Raw genomic sequence first — 19,452 nt, forward strand, 5'->3', positions numbered from 1 at the left:
GAAGGTTGGAGATTGGCCTATAATTAGCTAAGACAGCTGGGTCAAGTGATGGCTTTTTAAGCAGAGGTTTAATTACAGCCACCTTGAAGGTCTGTGGTACATAGCCAACTAATAAAGACTGATTGATCATTTTTAAGATTGAAGCATCAATAATTGGAAAGACTTCTTTGAACAGTCTAGTAGGAATGGGATCTAACAAACATGTTGCTGGTTTGGAGGAAGTAACTATTGAAGTTAACTCTGAAAGATCAACTGGAGCAAAAGAGACTAAACAAATACCAGCAGTGCTGAAAGCAGCCGAACATGAAGAATAATCTTTGAGATGGTTATGAATAATTTTTTCTCTAATGTCTAAAATTTTATTTGTAAAGAAATCCATGAAGTCACTGCTAGTTAAAGTGAAAGGAATACTCGGCTCTACAGAGCTCTGACTCTTTGTCAGCCTGGCTACAGTGCTGAAAAGAAACCTGGGGTTGTTCTTATTTTCTTCAATTAATGATGAATAGTAAGATGTCCTAGCTTTACGGAGGGCTTTTTTATAGAGCAACAAACTCTTTTTCCAGGCTAAATGAGCATCTTCTAATTTAGTGAGACGCCATTCCCTCTCCAGCTTTCGGGTTATCTGCTTTAAGCTGTGCGTTTGTGAATTATACCACGGAGTCAGGCACTTCTGATTTGAAGCTTTCCTTTTCAGAGGAGCCACAGTATCCAAAGTTATACGCAGTGAGGATGTAAAACTATTGACGAGATAATCAACCTCACTGGGAGCAGAGTTTAGGTAGCTGCTCTGCACTGTGTTGGCACATGGCACTGAAGAGCATAACAATGAAGGAATTAGATCCTTAAACATAGTTACAGCACTTTCAGAAAGACTTCTACTGTAATAAAACTTATTCCCCACTGCTGTGTAATCCATTAAAGTAAATGTAAATGTTACTAAGAAATGATCAGACAGGAGGGGGCTTTCAGGGAATACTGTTAAGTCTTCAGTTTCTATGCCATATGTCAGGACAAGATCCAGAGTATGATTAAAGTGGTGGGTGGGCTCCTTTACATTTTGAGAGAAGCCAATTGAATCTAACAATAGATTAAATGCAGTGTTGAGGCTGTCATTCTCAGCATCTACATGGATGTTAAAATCACCCACTATAATTATTTTATCTGAACTGAGCACTAAATCAGATAAAAAGTCTGAGAAATCAGACAGAAACTCTGAGTAAGGACCAGGTGGACGATAGATAATAACAAATAAAACAGTATATGTATAGACATGTATAAACATGTATAGTGTAAATAGAATTGATCAGTTATAAATAAAAGGTCTAAATTGATTTGCATGTCACTAAGTGAAAGAAGTATTTGATCCCCAAGCATGTGTCTCTGGAACAAGTAAAAGCATCTGGTCTGCTGACCTAAGGGAATGAGATGGAACATATGGGTGCAGCAGTTCAGATAGATAAAATGGGGCACAACCATTAAGAGACTTAAAAACTAAATAATTTTAAAATGGATTCATAAATTAACTGGAAGCCATTGAAGAGAAGCTAAAATTGGGGTGATGTGCTCTCACTTACTTGCACCAGATAAAAATCGAGCAGCAGCATTTTGCACCAGCTGTAGGTGAGCAATGGAGGCCTGGCTAATTCCAGTCAGAAGTGCATTACAGTAATCAAGATGAGACATTATAAAAGCATGTATTGCCATTTTGAGATTACCTTTGGAGAGAAGAGGCTTGATTTTTGACAGTCTCCTTAGCTGAAAGAGGCAGGATTTCACCACTGTGTTCACCTGAGTATCAAGCCTTAAAGTTGGGTCCATTTTCACACCTAAATTAGTGATAATGGATTTCTCATTTGGGGCCTGAGAGGAAAGGTCAACACAGGGGGTACTGCTGGTGCCACTGGGTTTAACAACATGATTTGTGTCTTTTTTTCATTCAAACTCATTAGATTTAGTGGCATCCATCCCCTGATGTCCATAAGGCAGTCAAGGATAGAGGCTGGATAGGGCATGGACCAGTGTGTTTCAGTGGAAAATACACTTGAAAGTCGTCCACGTAGCAGTGAAAAGAAATATCATGCTTCCAGAAAATAGTTTCAAGTGGCAGCAGGTATAAGGAGAACAGGAGAGGTCCCAGAATGGAGCCTTGTAGAACCCCCCCAAGGGAGGGGAGTAGAGACAGACACATCATTAATGCCGACACAGAAGCTTCTATCAGAGAGGCACGACTTAAACCACTGGAGCACTGCACCTGTGATGCCCACACACTGCTCCAGCCTGGAGATGAGGATCTCATGATCCACAGTGTTAAAAGCAGCTGTTAAGTCTAATAACTCAGGTATCACACAGTCACCGGAGTCAGTTGCTAACAGAATATCATTAAAAACCCTTAACAGAGCAGACTCAGGAAACCGGCTGTTCTAAAAAGGAGAGCGAGACTGGCTCAAAGTGGGCCAAGTCAGCTGAACAGGGTATTAGAGTAGATGGATCATGAGAAGGTGGTGAAATTAGGGCCCTAGTGCTTACCACGTTCTCTAAAAAGAAGTGAAGGAATCTATCACAAATTTCACTGGAGGCTTCCACATGGACAGGTTCATGGACATTCAGAACAGAGTTCAGTGTGGTAAAAAGCACACAGGGGTTGTGAGAGTTAGAGACAATGATACTGGAAAAGAATTTCAACCCAGCAGTTTTCACAGTTTTCTGATAACACTGCAATCTTTCTCTCAGTATTTCAAAATGAACCTGCAATCTGTCCTTTTTCCGCCTTCGTTCAGCTTTCCTGCAGTCCTGTCTAATGGCATGGGTATACTCATTTAACCATGGCTGTGGTCTGGGCTTTACTTGCCTGATTGTTAATGGAGCTGAAGAGTCCAGGACGGTTCAGCAAATAGAATTAAATTGAAGGGTTAGCTCCTCGGTACTGGGGTACACTGAAAGGTTTGAGGTCACTTCATGGCCAAAAAAAGCAGCAGAGAAGTGAATGGCGGTGGAAGTTTTAAGAGCATGGAAGCCCCAAACAGGAGCGCATTTTTTAGCAGGTTGACAGATAAAACAAAATCAAATAAAACAGATATATGATCTGAGAACACTACATCACCAATTTCATAATTAAGAACAGATAAACCAAAGGATAAAACAAGATCCAAAGTGTGCCCATGTTTCTGAGTGGGACCATTCACAGACTGAATTAGATTAAAAGAGTCCGAGAAATCTAAAAAAATCCTTCACCAGAGGCTTCTCGGGGCAAGAAATGTGAATATTAAAATCCCCAATCATTAAAACTTGGTCATATCTTGGCATGATTTCATCCAAGAGATAAGAGAAGTCACTTAAAAAGTCTTAATTATACTTTGGTGGATGGTAAACCACCACAGAGCGGTGCAGGAGAGTGGCTCAACTCGAAAACACTCAGTTCAAAGCTGGACTGAAGGAAACAACTGCTTACAGTCAAAGTTTGAGTTGAAAACAGTCAGTAAACCTCCACCGCGCCCCGAAGACCGTGGAGAATTGAAGTACAAGCAGTCAGGCGGCAACAGTTCAGAAAAGGCACTGGACTCACCAGGAGACATCCAGGTTTCAGTCACGCAGAGGAAATCCAAAACATAACTTAGTACTTGGTGGAGAAACCCTTGCTGGCAATGTTTCTGGCAGTTGGTCACTGGGTTTGCAACCATCTAAGGAGGGATTTTGGCCCACTTTTTACAGAAACTCTCTAAATCCTTTAGATTTCATTGGTGCCACTTCACAGCTCAAAGCTTCGGCTACCTCCACAGATTTTCTATAAGATCAAATGTGGGAGGCAAAGCATGTATTGAACGACCTGAAAAATGCAGTCTTTATTGCCATCTTCAAGAAAGGGGACCAAAACATCTGCGACAGTTACAGAGCAATATCCCTGCCCTCCATTCCTGGTTAGTATCAGCCTCAGTCACCTTCAGGAGATTGCAGAAGCCATCTTGCCTGAATCCCAGTGTGGGTTCCATGCCTCACAAGGAATGATCAACGTGATTTTCTGTACATGACAGCATCAGGAGGAGGCTCAAGAGCAGTGAAAAAACCCATCTTCATCATTTTCTATGACTTAATAAAAGGCCTTCAACAATGTGCCAAGAGAAGCCATGTGTGCCGTGCTTTGATGCTTCAGTCTCCCAGACCCCTTCACCAACTTTATCCAGGTGCTACACAATTGAACTCCATCTCGGATGAATTTCCTATAACGTGTGGACTGAAGCAGAGTTGCTTTCTTGTCCCAATTCTGTTTTCCCTTTACCTTGCTGCCATGCTGCACAAGGTTCCACCAGGCAACTCAGGAGTGGAGATCACATACTGGTTCAACAGTGAACTGTTTAATCTGTCTTGCTTCTGCTCCGAGCAGCTTACTACCACCTGTAAAGTGACAGAGATGCAATATGCAGATACTAATGCTGCCCCAGCTCACTCAGCCCTAGAACTGCAGCAGTCAGTTGACAATTTGTGCTCTGCACATTCCTGTTTTAGTCAACACTGGAAAGACCAAGATCCTGGTACAACCATTACTATACACAGATCCACCCATGAACTAACATTGAATGCATGAAATACTTCCCCTACCTTGGAAATCTGCTCTGCGTCCAGAGCATCTTGTTTTCAGAAAGCTCATCAACTGTGTTTTCAAGAACAAAGACCTCAATATCAGAATGATCATGGCCTACAATGCTGTAGTTGTTTCCACCCTTCTATAAGGCTGCGAGACATGGACCCTGTACCAGCGAGACATAAAAAAAAAAGCTGGAGCAATTCCATGAAAAGAAGCTCTGCTCCATTCTCTACATCAGCTGGCAGGACCACATTACCAACATTGTTGTCCTGGAAAGAGCAGGGGTGACTAGCATCAAAGCTACTGTCATTAAACATCGACTCAGATAGTCAGGACATGTAATCTGCATAAGCAAGATGAGGCTCCCCAGGAGAATTCTGTTCAGCAAGCTGAGCTTGGTGAAATGCTCTTGTATTACCCTAACAAAAAACCATGGGTAAAGCAGGAAGTCAAAGTTGTCCTCAACAGGAAAAAGGCTGGCTTTGAGAGTAGGGAGAAGGAGGTGATTAAAGCAGCATAGGAGGAGGTGAAACGCTGTGTGAGGGAAGCTACAGGAGAAAGGTGGAGCAGAAGCTAAAGGAGAATAGCATAAGAGAGGTCTGGGAAGGTGTGAAAACCATCACAGGCCACAACACAAAGACCAGAGTTGGGGGACTAGAGGAGCAACAATGAGACAACCCCCAATACAGGTGGAGGCCACTGACATTTTTCCCTCCTCATATTGTCTTTTTTTCATGGGTTTTGCATTTGGCTAGGGTCAGTGTCACTGCTGGTAGCATGAGGCCATACCTGGACCCTACAGAGGTTGCACAGCTAGTCCAACTCCTCCAGGATGGCACATCAATAGGTGCCATTGCCAGAAGGTTTGTTGTGTCTCCCAGCACAGTCTCAGGGCATGGAGGAGATTCCAGGAGACAGGCAGTTACTCTAGGAGAGCTGGACAGGGCCGTAGAAGGCCCTTAACCCATCAGCAGGACTGGTACATGCTCCTTTGTGCAAGGAGGAACAGGATGAGCACTGCAGAGCTACAAAATGACCTCCAGCAGTCACTGGTGTTAATGTCTCTGATCAAACAATCAGAGACAGACTTCTTGAGGATGGCCTGAGGGCCTGATGCCCTCTTGTGGGACACGACAATGCCCGGCCTCATGTAATGAGAGTATGCAGGCAGTTCCTGGTGAAAGAATTGGTATCATTGACTGGCCCCCATGCTCGCCTGACCTAAGTCCAGTAGAACACCTCTGGGATATTATGTTTCAGTCTATCTGACACCTCCAGGTTGCACCTCAGACTGTCCAGGAGCTCAGTGATGCCCTGGTCCAGATCTGGAAGGAGATTGCCCAGAACACCATCCATCATCTCATTAGGAGCCCCAACATTGCCAGACATACATGCAAGCATGTTGGGGCCACACAAACTACTGAGTACCATTTTGAGTTACTGCAATGAAATTTCAGCTAAATGTTCCAGCTGCTGCATCATTTTTCATTTTGATTTTTAGGGTCTTTGAATTCAGCCTCTGTAGGTCAATAATTTTCATTTTCATCAAAGTGTTCCTTTAATCCTTTTGAGCAGTGTATGTTTGGTCCTCATTGGGAGCTGTTAAAATACAAAACTGTCAAATTTCTGAGGACGTCCTTTCTGAAATTGAGAAAAGCAGAGGAAAATTATTTAAGACACAAAATTTCCTCTTTGACCACAAAACCTGCAGATGCCCTTAGTGCATCTCAAAAGAACAAGCTCACCAAGCAGCAGCAACAGTTAGACAAGATGTACAAATGTCAGGCTGAAAGAGTTCTTGATCACGTAGACAATGGGTTGGAGAAAGCGAGCAGAATTCAACTTGCTGTTTAGATCAGAAAGACAAGTCAGGAAGCAATTCAATACAGTATTTAAGACTTGATGAACCAAAAAAAAAAGTTTTACCTTTAACTACTGTCATCACCTTCTCTCCCTGATGCTGACCAGCTGTCTACAGAGTACAGTGACTTCTGTGGATCTGAAAGAAGTTTCCAATGCAGTAAATCAGCAGAAAATGGATAAATCTGCATAAATATTAGTGATATAGACACATTTTGCTCTTTTTATGGAATTTTCCCAGACTAGCTCCCATTTATCAGATACTTTTACAGATTTTATAGAAAAACCATTACAAATTTCATCAACATATATCTGACAACATCTTGTCAGATATATACTTTTCTATAACAACATTTGGTCCTGACTTCAGTGTGAATGAGCATTCTGGCTCATTAGTCTGATCTACTGCCAAATTCCACATCCATAAACTTTCAAAGAAGATGCACTTCATTAAGACATAATTTATTCTTCCCATAATGAGACTATAAAAATCTTAAAAATACAGGGGTTGGACAATGAAACTAAAACACCTGGTTTTAGACCACAATAATTTATTAGTATGGTGTAGGGCCTCCTTTTGCGGCCAATACAGCTTCAATTCGTCTTGGGAATGACATATACAAGTCCTACACAGTAGTCAGAGGGATTTTAAGCCATTCTTCTTGCAGGATAGTGGCCAGGTCACGACGTGATGCTGGTGGAGGAAAACATTTCCTGACTCGCTCCTCCAAAACACCCCAAAGTGGCTCAATAATATTTAGATCTGGTGACTATGCAGGCCATGGGAGATGTTCAACTTCACTTTCATCAAACCAATCTTTCACCAGTCTTGCTGTGTGTATTGGTGCATTGTCATCCTGATACACGGCACCGCCTTCAGGATACAATGTTTGAACCATTGGATGCACATGGTCCTCCAGAATGGTTCGGTAGTCCTTGGCAGTGACGCACCCATCTAGCACAAGTATTGGGCGAAGGGAAAGCCATGATATGGCAGCCCAAACCATCACTGATCCACCCCCATGCTTCACTCTGGGCATGCAACAGTCTGGGTGGTACGCTTCTTTGGGGCTTCTCCACACCGTAACTCTCCCGGATGTGGGGAAAACAGTAAAGTCGGACTCATCAGAGAACAATACATGTTTCACATTGTCCACAGCCCAAGATTTGCGCTCCTTGCACCATTGAAACCAACGTTTGGCATTAGCACGAGCGACCAAAGGTTTGGCTATAGCAGCCCGGCCGTGTATATTGACCCTGTGGAGCTCCCGACAGACAGTTTTGGTGGAAACAGGAGAGTTGAGGTGCACATTTAATTCTGCCGTGATTTGGGCAGCCGTGGTTTTATGTTTTTTGGATACAATCCGGGTTAGCACTCGAACATCCCTTTCAGACAGCTTCCTCTTGCGTCCACAGTTAATCCTGTTGGATGTGCCTCCTCCTTCTTGGTGGTATGCTGACATTAACCTGGATACCGTGGCTCTTGATACATCGCAAAGACTTGCTGTCTTGGTCACAGATGCGCCAGCAAGATGTGCACCAACAATTTGTCCTCTTTTGAACTCTGGTATGTCACCCATAATGTTGTGTGCATTGCAATATTTTGAGCAAAACTGTGCTCTTACCCTGCTAATTGGACCGTCACACTCTGCTCTTACTGGTGCAATGTGCAATTAATGAAGATTGGCCACCAGGCTGGTCCAATTTAGCCATGAAACCTCCCACAATAAAATGACAGGTGTTTCAGTTTCATTGTCCAACCCCTATATGTCCTGCAGTTTAAATGTCTTTACCTATAACTCATTTTTAATGTGTATGCTGTAGGGTTGCAACTAATGACTATTTTGATAGTCAATTAGTCATCGACTATTGAAATTAGTCGACTAATCGGATTATGAATCACATAATTATGAAATGGCACTTACTTAGCTATCAGCTTTTACATTTAGCATAAGGTTATTTAAAATGTGGTAGTAAACACACGGAAGATGGATACTTCATTCAAAAATTTTAATCAGGTTTGCTGCTGATATAAATTTAACGGTCCATTTTTCCAACCATAAAAACAATATATAGTACTTTTTCTTCCCTGTAAAACAAAGTTGCAGTTTCACCAGCAGCCGCCATGACTAAACATGTTGCTGAATGCAATCCGGTCTTTAAGTCTGATGTCATTTCAGGGTCCAAATGCTTGTAAATAAACAGCAATGGCACAACCAATGACTGTTCACTATTAAAGATGATTGTAACATACCTTATCAACTGCAGCCATTTCTGCTTCTCTTTCTCATCAGTAAAATCACAGCTTGAATTGGCTCATTAAAACAACCAGGGCCACAGCATTGTGACATATTGATCACGTGACAGTTTTGGACCTGGAAATGGAATTTTACATCATCCCTTAAAAACCAGATTGCCCATATGTGAAGCTCTCCAGAGGTAGACGGACAGGAAGACATCTCAATCTGTTAAAAAAATAAATAAAATTATCAGTAAAAAAAAAAAAAAACTATTGACAATTAAATTTGTCATCAACTATTTTTATTGTTGATTGTTGTTGACAATGTTGACTAATCATTGCAGCCCTAGTATGCTGATGTGCTTATTCTGTAGTTTCACTGGATCTTGAAAATAAATTCCTCTCTTTGCTTGGAAATGCTCTTCCTCCTGCAGGTGTTTCCTCAGTTAATTGGTTACCTGTTTTCACCCATGTAACCTCTGCAGGTTGAGCTTTGAATACATCCTGCTCAGCAACAATCACCACCCACACTGAGCACGAGTTAACCATTAATCCCACACACACGGCATGTTTTGTGCCACCAATCATCTGGCAGGTGAGAGCAGGTAAAATTTACCTGAACATTGATAAACTGGTGTGATGTTCCTGTGAGGATACATCTATGACATCATAAGAGTGAAAACAGGCTCCAACCTTGAGGTGATGAAATGACAGGAAATGATGTCATTTTAAAGCTTTTATTGTTTTTATAATACATGTCCTCGTTTATACAAGAATTCACATATTAACAGGTCATGAGATCAATGAGATGATCAGCTGACAGCCATTAAAAAAAAACATCAAACTGAAAACTTGACCTCTTTAAATAAAGTTTCTCTGCATTCAAACATAAAACACAGAAAGTGACATCACACAGCACACCACCAATCAGCTCTAAATAAACGTTAAACTAAAATAAACGTGATCACTGCTTGTCAATATGCAGCTGATATGTTTTCACTTATCAATCAGCTGAAGCTTCAGCTCTTCCAATCTTGCTTTATTGATAGATCTGAATCGATCCACATATCGATCAATAAACTGCTACAGAGACAGTATGAGTATGCTTTCAGCCAGTAACAAACGAGGGTGGTGATGTGTCTGAAGATAGGGGGTGGGGCTTCACTCCAGCTTCCTGTTATTGTCTTATTCTGATTGGTGGGCAGATGTGGAGGTCAAAAATCCCTGAAAGTTACTTGGCATTGGGCTGCAGGAAGTTTATTGGTTCAAGGAAGGTTTGTTATTAAAAGGGGTGGAGCCACAGCTTAGAGCCAATTAGTGAGTGCCTCTCTAAGGTCAAGGGTGGGGCTGAGTTAAATATCACAGGTGCTGCCAGTTGATGGTGACCAGTGTCTGATTGGCCTCCTGAGCGTGACCGATGATCTCAGTGATGCCATGCTGCCGCCACAGACGTTCAATCTTCCTGTAACGCTCAGCACACAGGTGGAGGGGGTTCCCGCGCCTGAATAAAACAAAAAACAAACAAACAAATAAACAAACAAACAGGTGGAGGGGGTGGCTCGGGCCGGGGCTAAATAAACAAATGACATACTTGAGGCCCTGGTCTGTTTCTCCATAGTCGTCCAGGTACGGCGGCGGGTACAAGCAGCCCTTTGTTTTACCTGCTACAAACAACACCTGACTCTCTCTGACCCTGCTCTCACACACACACACACACACACACACACACACACACACACACACACACACACACACACACAGGTTACCAGTGCATGACAGAGTAACATGCTGTCCTCCACAGGTGCAGATGTATTACCTGAAGAAAAGGCCGAGGCCTGCTCCGCAGGTGAAGCTGTGTGCGGTGCAGGCGCCCACATCCTCGCCATCCACCTCCGTCCGACAGCAGTAACTATGAGAGCAGAGCATGCAGCCGCACACCAGGCACAGTGTGGGAGCACGAGACTTATCCCTACCTGACCGCGGACACCTGCACAGGTAACACAGAGACCTATCAAACACTCAGATGAGTCCTGATTAGTCCAGAGTTTCAGGTCATGTCAGAATTTACAGAATCGCAATATTTTTTTGTAACCGACTGATTGGTTAACAGGTGGTGGATCAGAAAATCTGATGTTGATTAGCTGACTGAAGCAGTGATGATGTAATCTATAAACACGGCATGAGACCTGCAAGCTCACCTATACAGGAGCGTCTGGTCATTTTTCAAAGTAAAAGTCTCTTTGCAGACTAAACTCTTGTGAAAGACCGGGACGAACGTGTGTGTGTGTGTGTGTGTGTGTGTGTGTGTGTGTGTGTGTGTGTGTGTGAGTGCGCATACTGACGTGAAGCTGGATGCCTGGTTGATCAACACACTGTAATCCTCTGGCAGCTCAATCAGTCGATTCGACTCCCTAGGGAACCTGATAATGGCTCCACCCCCCTGCAACATCTGTCTCACACTTGGATGACAACACCACCTGAAAACACACACACAGAGACGGGGGATCAGGTGATTCTTCCTCAGGTAACTGCAAGTATGAGTTTTCTCATTTCCTGAAATTGGGCGAATTTTATTCATGTTAAGATAACCAGAGACCTCAGGTAACATGTGGTTACCAGGTGTGCTTTCTGCAGCTGTAGCTATAAGCAAGATGGCGCCAGTGTCTGTGGCCTGCCTTCTGTCTCTACGAACTGTGGTTGTTTTCCTGTTGTTTTGGTTGCTTGTTACGCTTGGTACACTGAATGTCAACTCTCTATTTGTTTATGATTGCCAAACACTCCTAAATATACGTCAATCATGCATATGTTGGGAAGGTTTCAGTCAAGACGGGCAGAGGACCTTCTACCTCCCACCTCCTTTGGGTATACCGGCTTACCTCCACCGTTTTCCGGCTCTTTCTGCACGCAGAAGGCGCAGACATCGTGGGAAATGCAGCGGCGGGTTGATAAAACTTAAAACCAGTTTGGCGTGCTCTCCTGTCGCTTTCTCTGGATATACTGGGCCGGCGTCTCTTCGTTTTATTTCATGGCGCTTCGTGGATCCGATTGCCTCCTCTCTGGTTCCTGTGGTCGGCTCGGATGAGGTGCAACCAACAGATCTCTCCTTTCCCTACCTCAGTGGTCGTGGGGTGAACCTACGCAATCTGCGGCCTCTCTCTCGGGCCCAACAGTCGGCTAATGCTGCGGCTCCTGTCAGGATGGCGCTGGTAAATGCTAGATCGCTAGCCAACAAAACGTTTATCCTGAAGGATTTCTTTACATCCCGCAGACTGGACTTTCTCTGTGTTACTGAGACATCGATGACTGTTCGTGAGTCCAGCGCTTTCTGTGAACTTTTGCCACCCGACTGCACTTACTTTAATTCTCCGAGGACGTCAGGATGCGGCGGAGGCACAGCAACTGTTTACAAAGAACGATATAAGTGTAAACGGGTCAATCTGACAACATCTTATTCCAGCTTTGAAATTAACTTATTTGAGCTTTGCTCTGCCTCCCCAGTGTTGTGCGCTGTTGTATACAGACCACCCAAGTATAACAAAGATTTTATTGGTGACTTTGCTGACTTCTTGGCGGGAATAATGCCAAACTATGATCGGATTTTAATAGTTGGTAATTTTAATATTCATGTATGCTGTCCCTTGAAGCCGCTGGCCAATGATTTCCTACATCTTATTGACTCTTTTAATTTTGTACAGTCTGTGTCTAGTTGAGGAATTTACCTCTCAGTTCAACTCGACCTGCCAGACTGTCTTAGATACCGTGGCTCCGCTGAAAACTAGATTTTCCAAACCTCGATCTGAGCCTTGGATGAATGACACTATGCACGCTGCCAGGCACACTTGCAGGAGAGCTGAGCAAAAGTGGAAGAACAACAAGTTACAGGTGTCCTTCCAGTTGTTACGTGACAGCTGGCGTTTTTATCAGAAAACTGTGAAAGCCGCTATAAGGTTGCTAGCTGTTTTTGACCAGTTTGAGCCTGTCAGTTTGCCATCTCTGAGAGATATCACTGGTCATTTAAAGCCTGTTGGTTCTCCAAATGACCCCATTCCACCTCGTCTTTTTAAGGAGGTCCTTTCCACCTTGGCACCATATGTCCTTAATATTATTAATGGGAGCTTAGCAAATGGTATAGTGCCTTCCAGCTTTAAGAAGGCAGTGGTGTCCCCACTTATTAAAAAACCTGGTTTAGACTCCTCTAAACTTTTCAACTTTAGGCCGATCTCCAAACTTCCTTTTCTTTCTAAAATTTTAGAAAAAGTTGTCTACTGCCAGCTAAGCTCATTTTTAAATAATCATGACACCCTGGAGGTGTTCCAGTCTGGTTTTAAATCCCATCACAGTACTGAGTCAGCACTGTTGCGGGTTTTTAATGACATTCTTTTATCCACTGACTCTGGTCACTGTGTTGCTTTGGTCCTGTTGGATCTAACAGCGGCCTTTGACACAGTGGACCATCACATCCTCCTGTCTCGTCTGGAAAACTGGGTGGGCATTAAGGGTGTTGTTTTAGATTGGTTCAGGTCCTACCTTTCAGATGCTACTTTCCCACCGCCGAGGAACCGGTTCGCGTGCCAGTGCTCGTGCTGTTCCCAATGAACCGGCGAAACGATTAAGAACGGGTCCGCATTCCCACCGCGTTTCTGTGAACTGCTCCTTTACGTATGAGTGTGGGCGGGTCCTTGTCTGGACCCGGAAGCCGAAGCGCACAAACGTGGGAGAACACGCTCCCCTTTCTTGTGCTGCAAATACATTTTAGGGTCCAAACCAAAGTACTGCAGCATCTGTGTGCAGCACAGAGGGAAACACAGACAGCGATTAGAGCAAGACGACAAGTACGCACTTTGTGTCCTTTTATCTGTGATATGAACTGATACAAAGCAGCAAGTTCAGCCTTAGAGCCCAACCTAATTCACAGCCGTGAAAATCGCTTCGCTTTCTCCTGTAATACACATGTAATATGGTAGAAAGCTGGATGTTGAGACGGCAGAGTCACGCCCTTCTGCCACTTTTGTCACGTGTTCGTGGTTCGAGACCAGCTAGCTTGTGGGGCCGGAACTGAACCCGTTTTTCGGCCGAGCACCAAGTGCTTCGGCGGTGGAAAACCCGCCTAACGGTTCAAATTACGGCACAGGCTCTGGAACCCTGTTGGTGGGAAAGAGGCCAGAGAGAAGCTTTTGTGTCCATATTGGAGCTGCTGAATCTTGTGCAACACCCCTTACATGTGGGGTGCCTCAAGGCTCTATACTTGGCCCTCTTCTTTTCTCTCTGTACCTACTTCCAATGGAATTAATTTTTAGGAGACATGACATCGCATTCCACTTTTATGCTAATTGAAATTGTCAAATTTATGTGCCACTGAAGCAGCAAAATGCATTTTCTGCAAACCATCTTTTAGAGTACATTGGAGATATTAAGGCTGTCCACAAATTTTTTGCACCTGAATGATAAAAAGACTGAGGTCATGTTGTTTGGGCCTAGTGACACCTCCAAAGTTAATGTTGATCTGGGTCCTGTGAGTCAACATCTGACACTGACAGCAACAAATCTGGGTGTAAAACTGGACAGTAATCTTAAACTTGATGCTCAAATTAAGAGCTGAGTGAAGCTGACAGTCCACCCACATGAAAAATTCCAGCAAATAGACTGAGCGGTTAGTGCTTTGTTTGTGCTGGTTTGTGCCGTTAAAACTAGTGTTTGTGCTGCTATTGTTTTTGAGTTATTATGAATTATAATTTGACCGATGACGTCATCATCCCCCCATCATGCTCCAAAACAAACCAGAGTGGTCTACTTTTTTAGTGCTTCGTTTGTGCTGGTTTGTGCCGTTAAAACTAGCGTTTGTGCTGCTTTCGTTTCGGAGATATGAATTATTATTTTGGCCGATAATGTCACCCCCACCACCACCACCACGTTTTTTCAAAACGTGTGTAAAAATATAGTAAATAATAAAGTTGTATACAACTATTCTCATTAAAAAGCAGGAAAGGCCTCGGGTATTTTCCTGTACAACTATTTGCAGAGCGAAGAGAAACTACACTTACCGAATGTCCTTTCCTGCGTTGACAACATCCGACAAATTCACACTGAATGAATTGGTGACAAGAAAGTGCTGAAACACAACCAACGCATAACCAAAACAGTAATTACAGCCTGCAGCAGGTGATTCATTGTCTTCTAATTAGGTGAAGACATGTGATCGCCTGACAGTAAAACATAACACTGACCGGTAAGCACCACAAAAGAATTAAAGTACCGTATTTTTTGGACCATAAGGCGCACTGCATTATAAGACGCAATATCAATGAACGGGTCTATTTTCATATTACGCTCAAAGATATGGGCCAGCATAGATGAAAATAGGCCAGGAACATGTAGAATAAAATTCATCATCATTTTCTGCTGTTTACTGCGTACGGTTTCTAATTTTGGAAAAATGCTTCCACTTCTTGCTGAATTTATCTCCGGCGGCTTTGGCTGCTTTCCACACCTGCTGCGCCGCGCTTGCAGCTTGTTCCTGTCTAATATCGTCAGTAGAGTCATTTTGTGAATCGATGATGGACTATTTTAGAGAATTCAATGAGGCCTTTGAACTGATCTGCCAGACCGGAGGAAATATCGCTGCACACCACACAATGGTGTGGATTCCTCAGCCATCGGCAGTCAGATGGCGGCGCTCAACTATTTGAAAAGTGTACGCTGGGTGTTACCCCCCTGCCCCCTGTTGTACGCTCTGGAAAATGTCGATGTTTATTAAATGTCCCTCACCAAAGTTGCACCAAACATTTCGACAGATTTTTTGAGCGCAGTGTACCACATAAAATTGTTTCAAGGTCAGTAAGCACAAGAATTCATACATAAGGCGCACCGGATTATAAGGCGCACTGTCGATTTTTGAGGAAATTTAAGGAATTTAACTGCGCCTTATAGCCCGAAAAATACGGTAAAGCTAGTGTAGAGGCTAAGCCAATGCTTTAAGCCACTGAGGTGCTACACACGGGCTACCCTAATTGACGCGCTGATTACGGTGCCTGATGAATCAAAGTCTGAGCCATACTTGCCAGTTGAACACTTCGTCCATTTATTTTTATCCACAATCATCAGTGTCCATTATACTTGCACAGATTTCCAAAAACACTTGAAACATCAACAGCTATAATTCGCAAAGGTCCTTGCAGCTTCAGCGGTCAAAAACTGTTTTTCCTTCCGGGTGGAACACCTGACCAAACAAAAAAAACCCCCCTACCATATATAGTCAGGCCCACCAATTACCCCGTGATGCGTGATACCCAGTAAATACATATTCTGCTCCTACAGCTAGATTTAGTTGATATATTTGGAAAAATCTCAAAGATGAAAATTTATCAGACAGTATTTTGTTATCCTAAAATTAACACATAACCCTTGAGCGACATTCTGGTCCACACTCCATACCAGTCGGTGACGGTAATGCACCAATTTCCTTGCCCACCATCAATAAACTAAAAAAAAAAGGAAGAAGAAAGCAGCACAAACGCTAGTTTTAACGGCACAAACCAGCACAAATGAAGCACTAAAAAAGGAAACCACTCTGGTTTGTTTTGGAGCAAGATGGGGGGATGGTGACCTTTGGATGACCTAAAAAATAATTTTTAATAACTCCAAAACAAAAGCAGCACAAACGAAGAACTAACCGCTCAATCTATTTGCTGGAATTTTTCATGTGGGTGGGGTGTCAGCTTCACTCAGCTCAAATAGCGTCAGTAGTCAAGTCCAGCTTTTATCAATTAAGACAACTGGCCAAGATAAAGCGATTTCTTTCACGGCACCACTTTGAGATTTTAATCCATGCTTTTGTCACTACTCGCTTAGACTATTGCAATGCACCTTATGTTGGGCTGAACCAGACACAACTCACCCGACTACAGATGGTACAAAATGCTGCTGCTCGACTTTTAATTGGTGCCAAAAAATGTGAACAGATGACAGTGACTTTAGCCTCACTTCACTGGCTCCCAGTTCATTTTAGGATTGATTTTAAAATTCTTTTATTTGTTTTTAAATGTCTTCATGGCCTTGCCCCACCATATCTGTCTGACCTTCTCCACCTATACGTCCCTGCACGCTCCCTCAGGTCAGCTGATCTGTCACTGTTGGTTATCCCAAAGACAAAGAGGAAGATGAGAGGTGACCGTGCTTTTTCAGTCGCTGCCCCAAAACTGTGGAATGATCTCCCTCTGCATATCAGGCAGGCTGGCTCTCTGCTTTTAAATGCTCTCTTAAAACACATTTCTTCTCTTTGGCTTTTAACTCAGTCTGAGATGTTGGTTCTTATTGTTTATTGCTTTAATTGTGGTTTTAGTTTTTATACATGTGTTTTAAACCTGTTTGCTCTTATTTGTGTACAGCACTTTGGCCAATGGCATTGATATTAAAGTGCTTTATAAATAAAGTTGAGTTGAGCTGAGCTGTTGGGTGAATATAAACACTCTTAGGTGTTCTGGGTCACACACTGGTGTGTGCGCTACTTGTCTGTGTAACTTACCTGTAGGGTACAGTCACAGTAAAACAAACATATACCATCTCCAACACATGAGGACAAAAAATAATCTGATCCTTAGCAGGTCTTGAAATCATTTAACATATCTGCAGCAGCCAACATGGACCAACATCTCAGAGTAAAGTAAAGCACCTCTCTGAATCTGAGCAGCTCTGAAGGTAAAAGGGGTCCATCACTGCAGCAAAGTGTACCTAATGAAGTGGTCAGCAGGTGTATTTAATTCTGAGCATTTTTGGCTGGTGGTATTAAAAAAATATAAGTAAATAAATGATAAGTGAGCAGTGTTGTGGTTAGCGTTGGTGAAGATCCTGAATTCAAATCCACCAGCTGGCAGCTGGGATAGGCTCCAGCGCCCCTGAATTGGATAAGCAGAAGAAAATAGATAGACAAATGGAAATGTAGCTACACATCTACAAGGATTGTGATTACCATGTAGGCTTCAGAGGTGACTTCTAGTTACCCGCAAAGACCTGAGGCAGAAGTCTAATTCAGGCCTTATCTGTCACCATCACTCAATTGGCAAGTGCGTTGGGAATTTCTCTTTAACATTAGCAAGCTAATGCTAATTAGCTAATTTTGAATTTTCTTTCTGGCTAGAACCCTGTACACTGTAATAATTATAAGCCACTGAGGATACTGTCACTGTTTGTAATCATCATCATTACGGTCAGAACTCATCTGAGATGCTACGGTATGAATGAAAAAGAAAAAAAAAAAAACATGTGAGCATCCTAGGTCACATGGTTCTTGAGTTATTGCCTTCACTAACTTGAAAGTTGGCTGCCCGCCCGGTGGGGTGTCAACAAAACCCCATCAGCCTTTTTAGGCTGAGGGGTGAAAACCATTTCTGCAGTTACTGCTGCTAAAAGAGGTTCTACAAGCTGCTGAATCACCGGGGGGACCCAGTTTTTACAGGACTGCTTCTACGTTTTGGTTATTTTATAACCTGCTGAGGACCAGATTTTTTATTATGTTCTGATGTCTAAAATTATTTTCCACGACTGTGTGTATTGGTGTCACCTGTACGTCAGTCACCTTTATAAACCTTACCTGTGAATGAGTGGCTCCAGCAGTGTCTGTTGGTTGTGGTGAAGCAGCAGCAGGTTGGAGGGTAGACTGAGGTAGCTGCACAGTGCCTCCCACTGACCAGGACCTGTAACTACAAAACAGTAGTTCGTTGTAGGTACTTTGGTCTTCATTTGTTTGTTGTTGTTGTACTGAGCTGTGTTGTTGTTATTACCCAGCAGCTCAGCAGGGGGCGTTGTAGAGTTCAGGTAGTGGAAAAACAGGGCCGTGGCTCGGAGGAATGGCAGAACACCAGCTTTAAGACTACGATACAGCTGCCACCCAGAGGACACCTCAGGTAACACACTGACACACACACACACACACACACACTACATCAGCTAATCAATATGTAAATAATGTGGGGAAAATCTCAATAAAGATCAATTAATTTTTAATGTATTAACACATTACATATCTGCCAGATCAATAACTATCTGAGGTCACGATCCAAACTCACCTTCCCAGGTATTTCTTCAGTGTGCTGTACAGCTGACAGGTGAGCTCCTCCTCCTCTGACCCTCCAATGTCCTGATCCATACATACCTCCTCTGCATATGCAGATAAGACACAAGGGTGAGAGGGAGACAGATGAGACAGCCACTTCAGGTTCATAAACCTGCTGTTTGTGTGTGTATGTGTGTGTGTGTGCAAGAGAGAGAGAGAGAGAGAGAGACCCGTGGTGGAGGTGAGCAGGATCTGAATCAGGTGAGCCACAGTAACCAGGTGAAGGAGGTGGAGGTGGCCCGAGTCTACCACGCTGCATCCTGACTGGTCCAAACAGTGAACAGAGGTGTAAGACAGCACGGCATAAACCTGCAGAGAAGCCGAGAAACGAGAGTCACCTGGATGCAAACTGGACATAAAATGAGCTTTAACTGGTTTGAATCCAGATTTTTTTTTTTCCCTTCCCTGCTCTCGGTGGAGACAGAAGCATTTTTCTCTTCTCCCCAACCTTCCCCATCTACCCCTGCTTTTTGCTGCTTCGCTGCTTAGCGCGTCCCTTTACACATCCCCAAACTGGAATTTAAATTATAGATCTGGTCAACTGGTCTCTCAACATTATTGATAATCAAATTCTCATCACAAGGAGATTGGGAGAAGGGGAACCCTCTTTCCTCTGGTCCGACTACACACCCAGCTGGCTATGTTATGGATTCCCGTGGGGAATGG

General features: G+C 43.3%; 1 protein-coding gene across 3 annotated transcripts in view; it reads right to left on the reverse strand.

Moving 5' to 3' along the window:
- Positions 1-9,401: 9,401 nt before the first annotated feature.
- Positions 9,402-19,452, reverse strand: part of ubr2 (ubiquitin protein ligase E3 component n-recognin 2) — a 96,396-nt gene continuing 86,345 nt past the window's right edge. Inside the window, exons 39-46 of one of the 3 annotated variants that reach the window (XM_030747547.1) lie at positions 18,957-19,095; positions 18,740-18,830; positions 18,455-18,585; positions 18,265-18,367; positions 11,021-11,155; positions 10,495-10,665; positions 10,270-10,371; positions 9,402-10,179 (exon numbers count right to left, since the gene is read on the reverse strand). In XM_030747547.1, coding sequence (XP_030603407.1) covers positions 10,038-10,179; positions 10,270-10,371; positions 10,495-10,665; positions 11,021-11,155; positions 18,265-18,367; positions 18,455-18,585; positions 18,740-18,830; positions 18,957-19,095 — 1,014 coding nt within the window. In that variant the 3' untranslated portion in view covers positions 9,402-10,037. Of the gene's footprint in view, positions 10,180-10,269; positions 10,372-10,494; positions 10,666-11,020; positions 11,156-11,180; positions 12,078-18,264; positions 18,374-18,454; positions 18,586-18,739; positions 18,831-18,956; positions 19,096-19,452 lie in introns of those variants that run through there. The other 2 variants (XM_030747546.1, XM_030747548.1) reach the window with 2 other exon arrangements.

The sequence above is a fragment of the Archocentrus centrarchus genome, chromosome 15, assembly GCF_007364275.1.
Source record: "Archocentrus centrarchus isolate MPI-CPG fArcCen1 chromosome 15, fArcCen1, whole genome shotgun sequence".
NCBI lineage: Eukaryota > Metazoa > Chordata > Actinopteri > Cichliformes > Cichlidae > Archocentrus > Archocentrus centrarchus.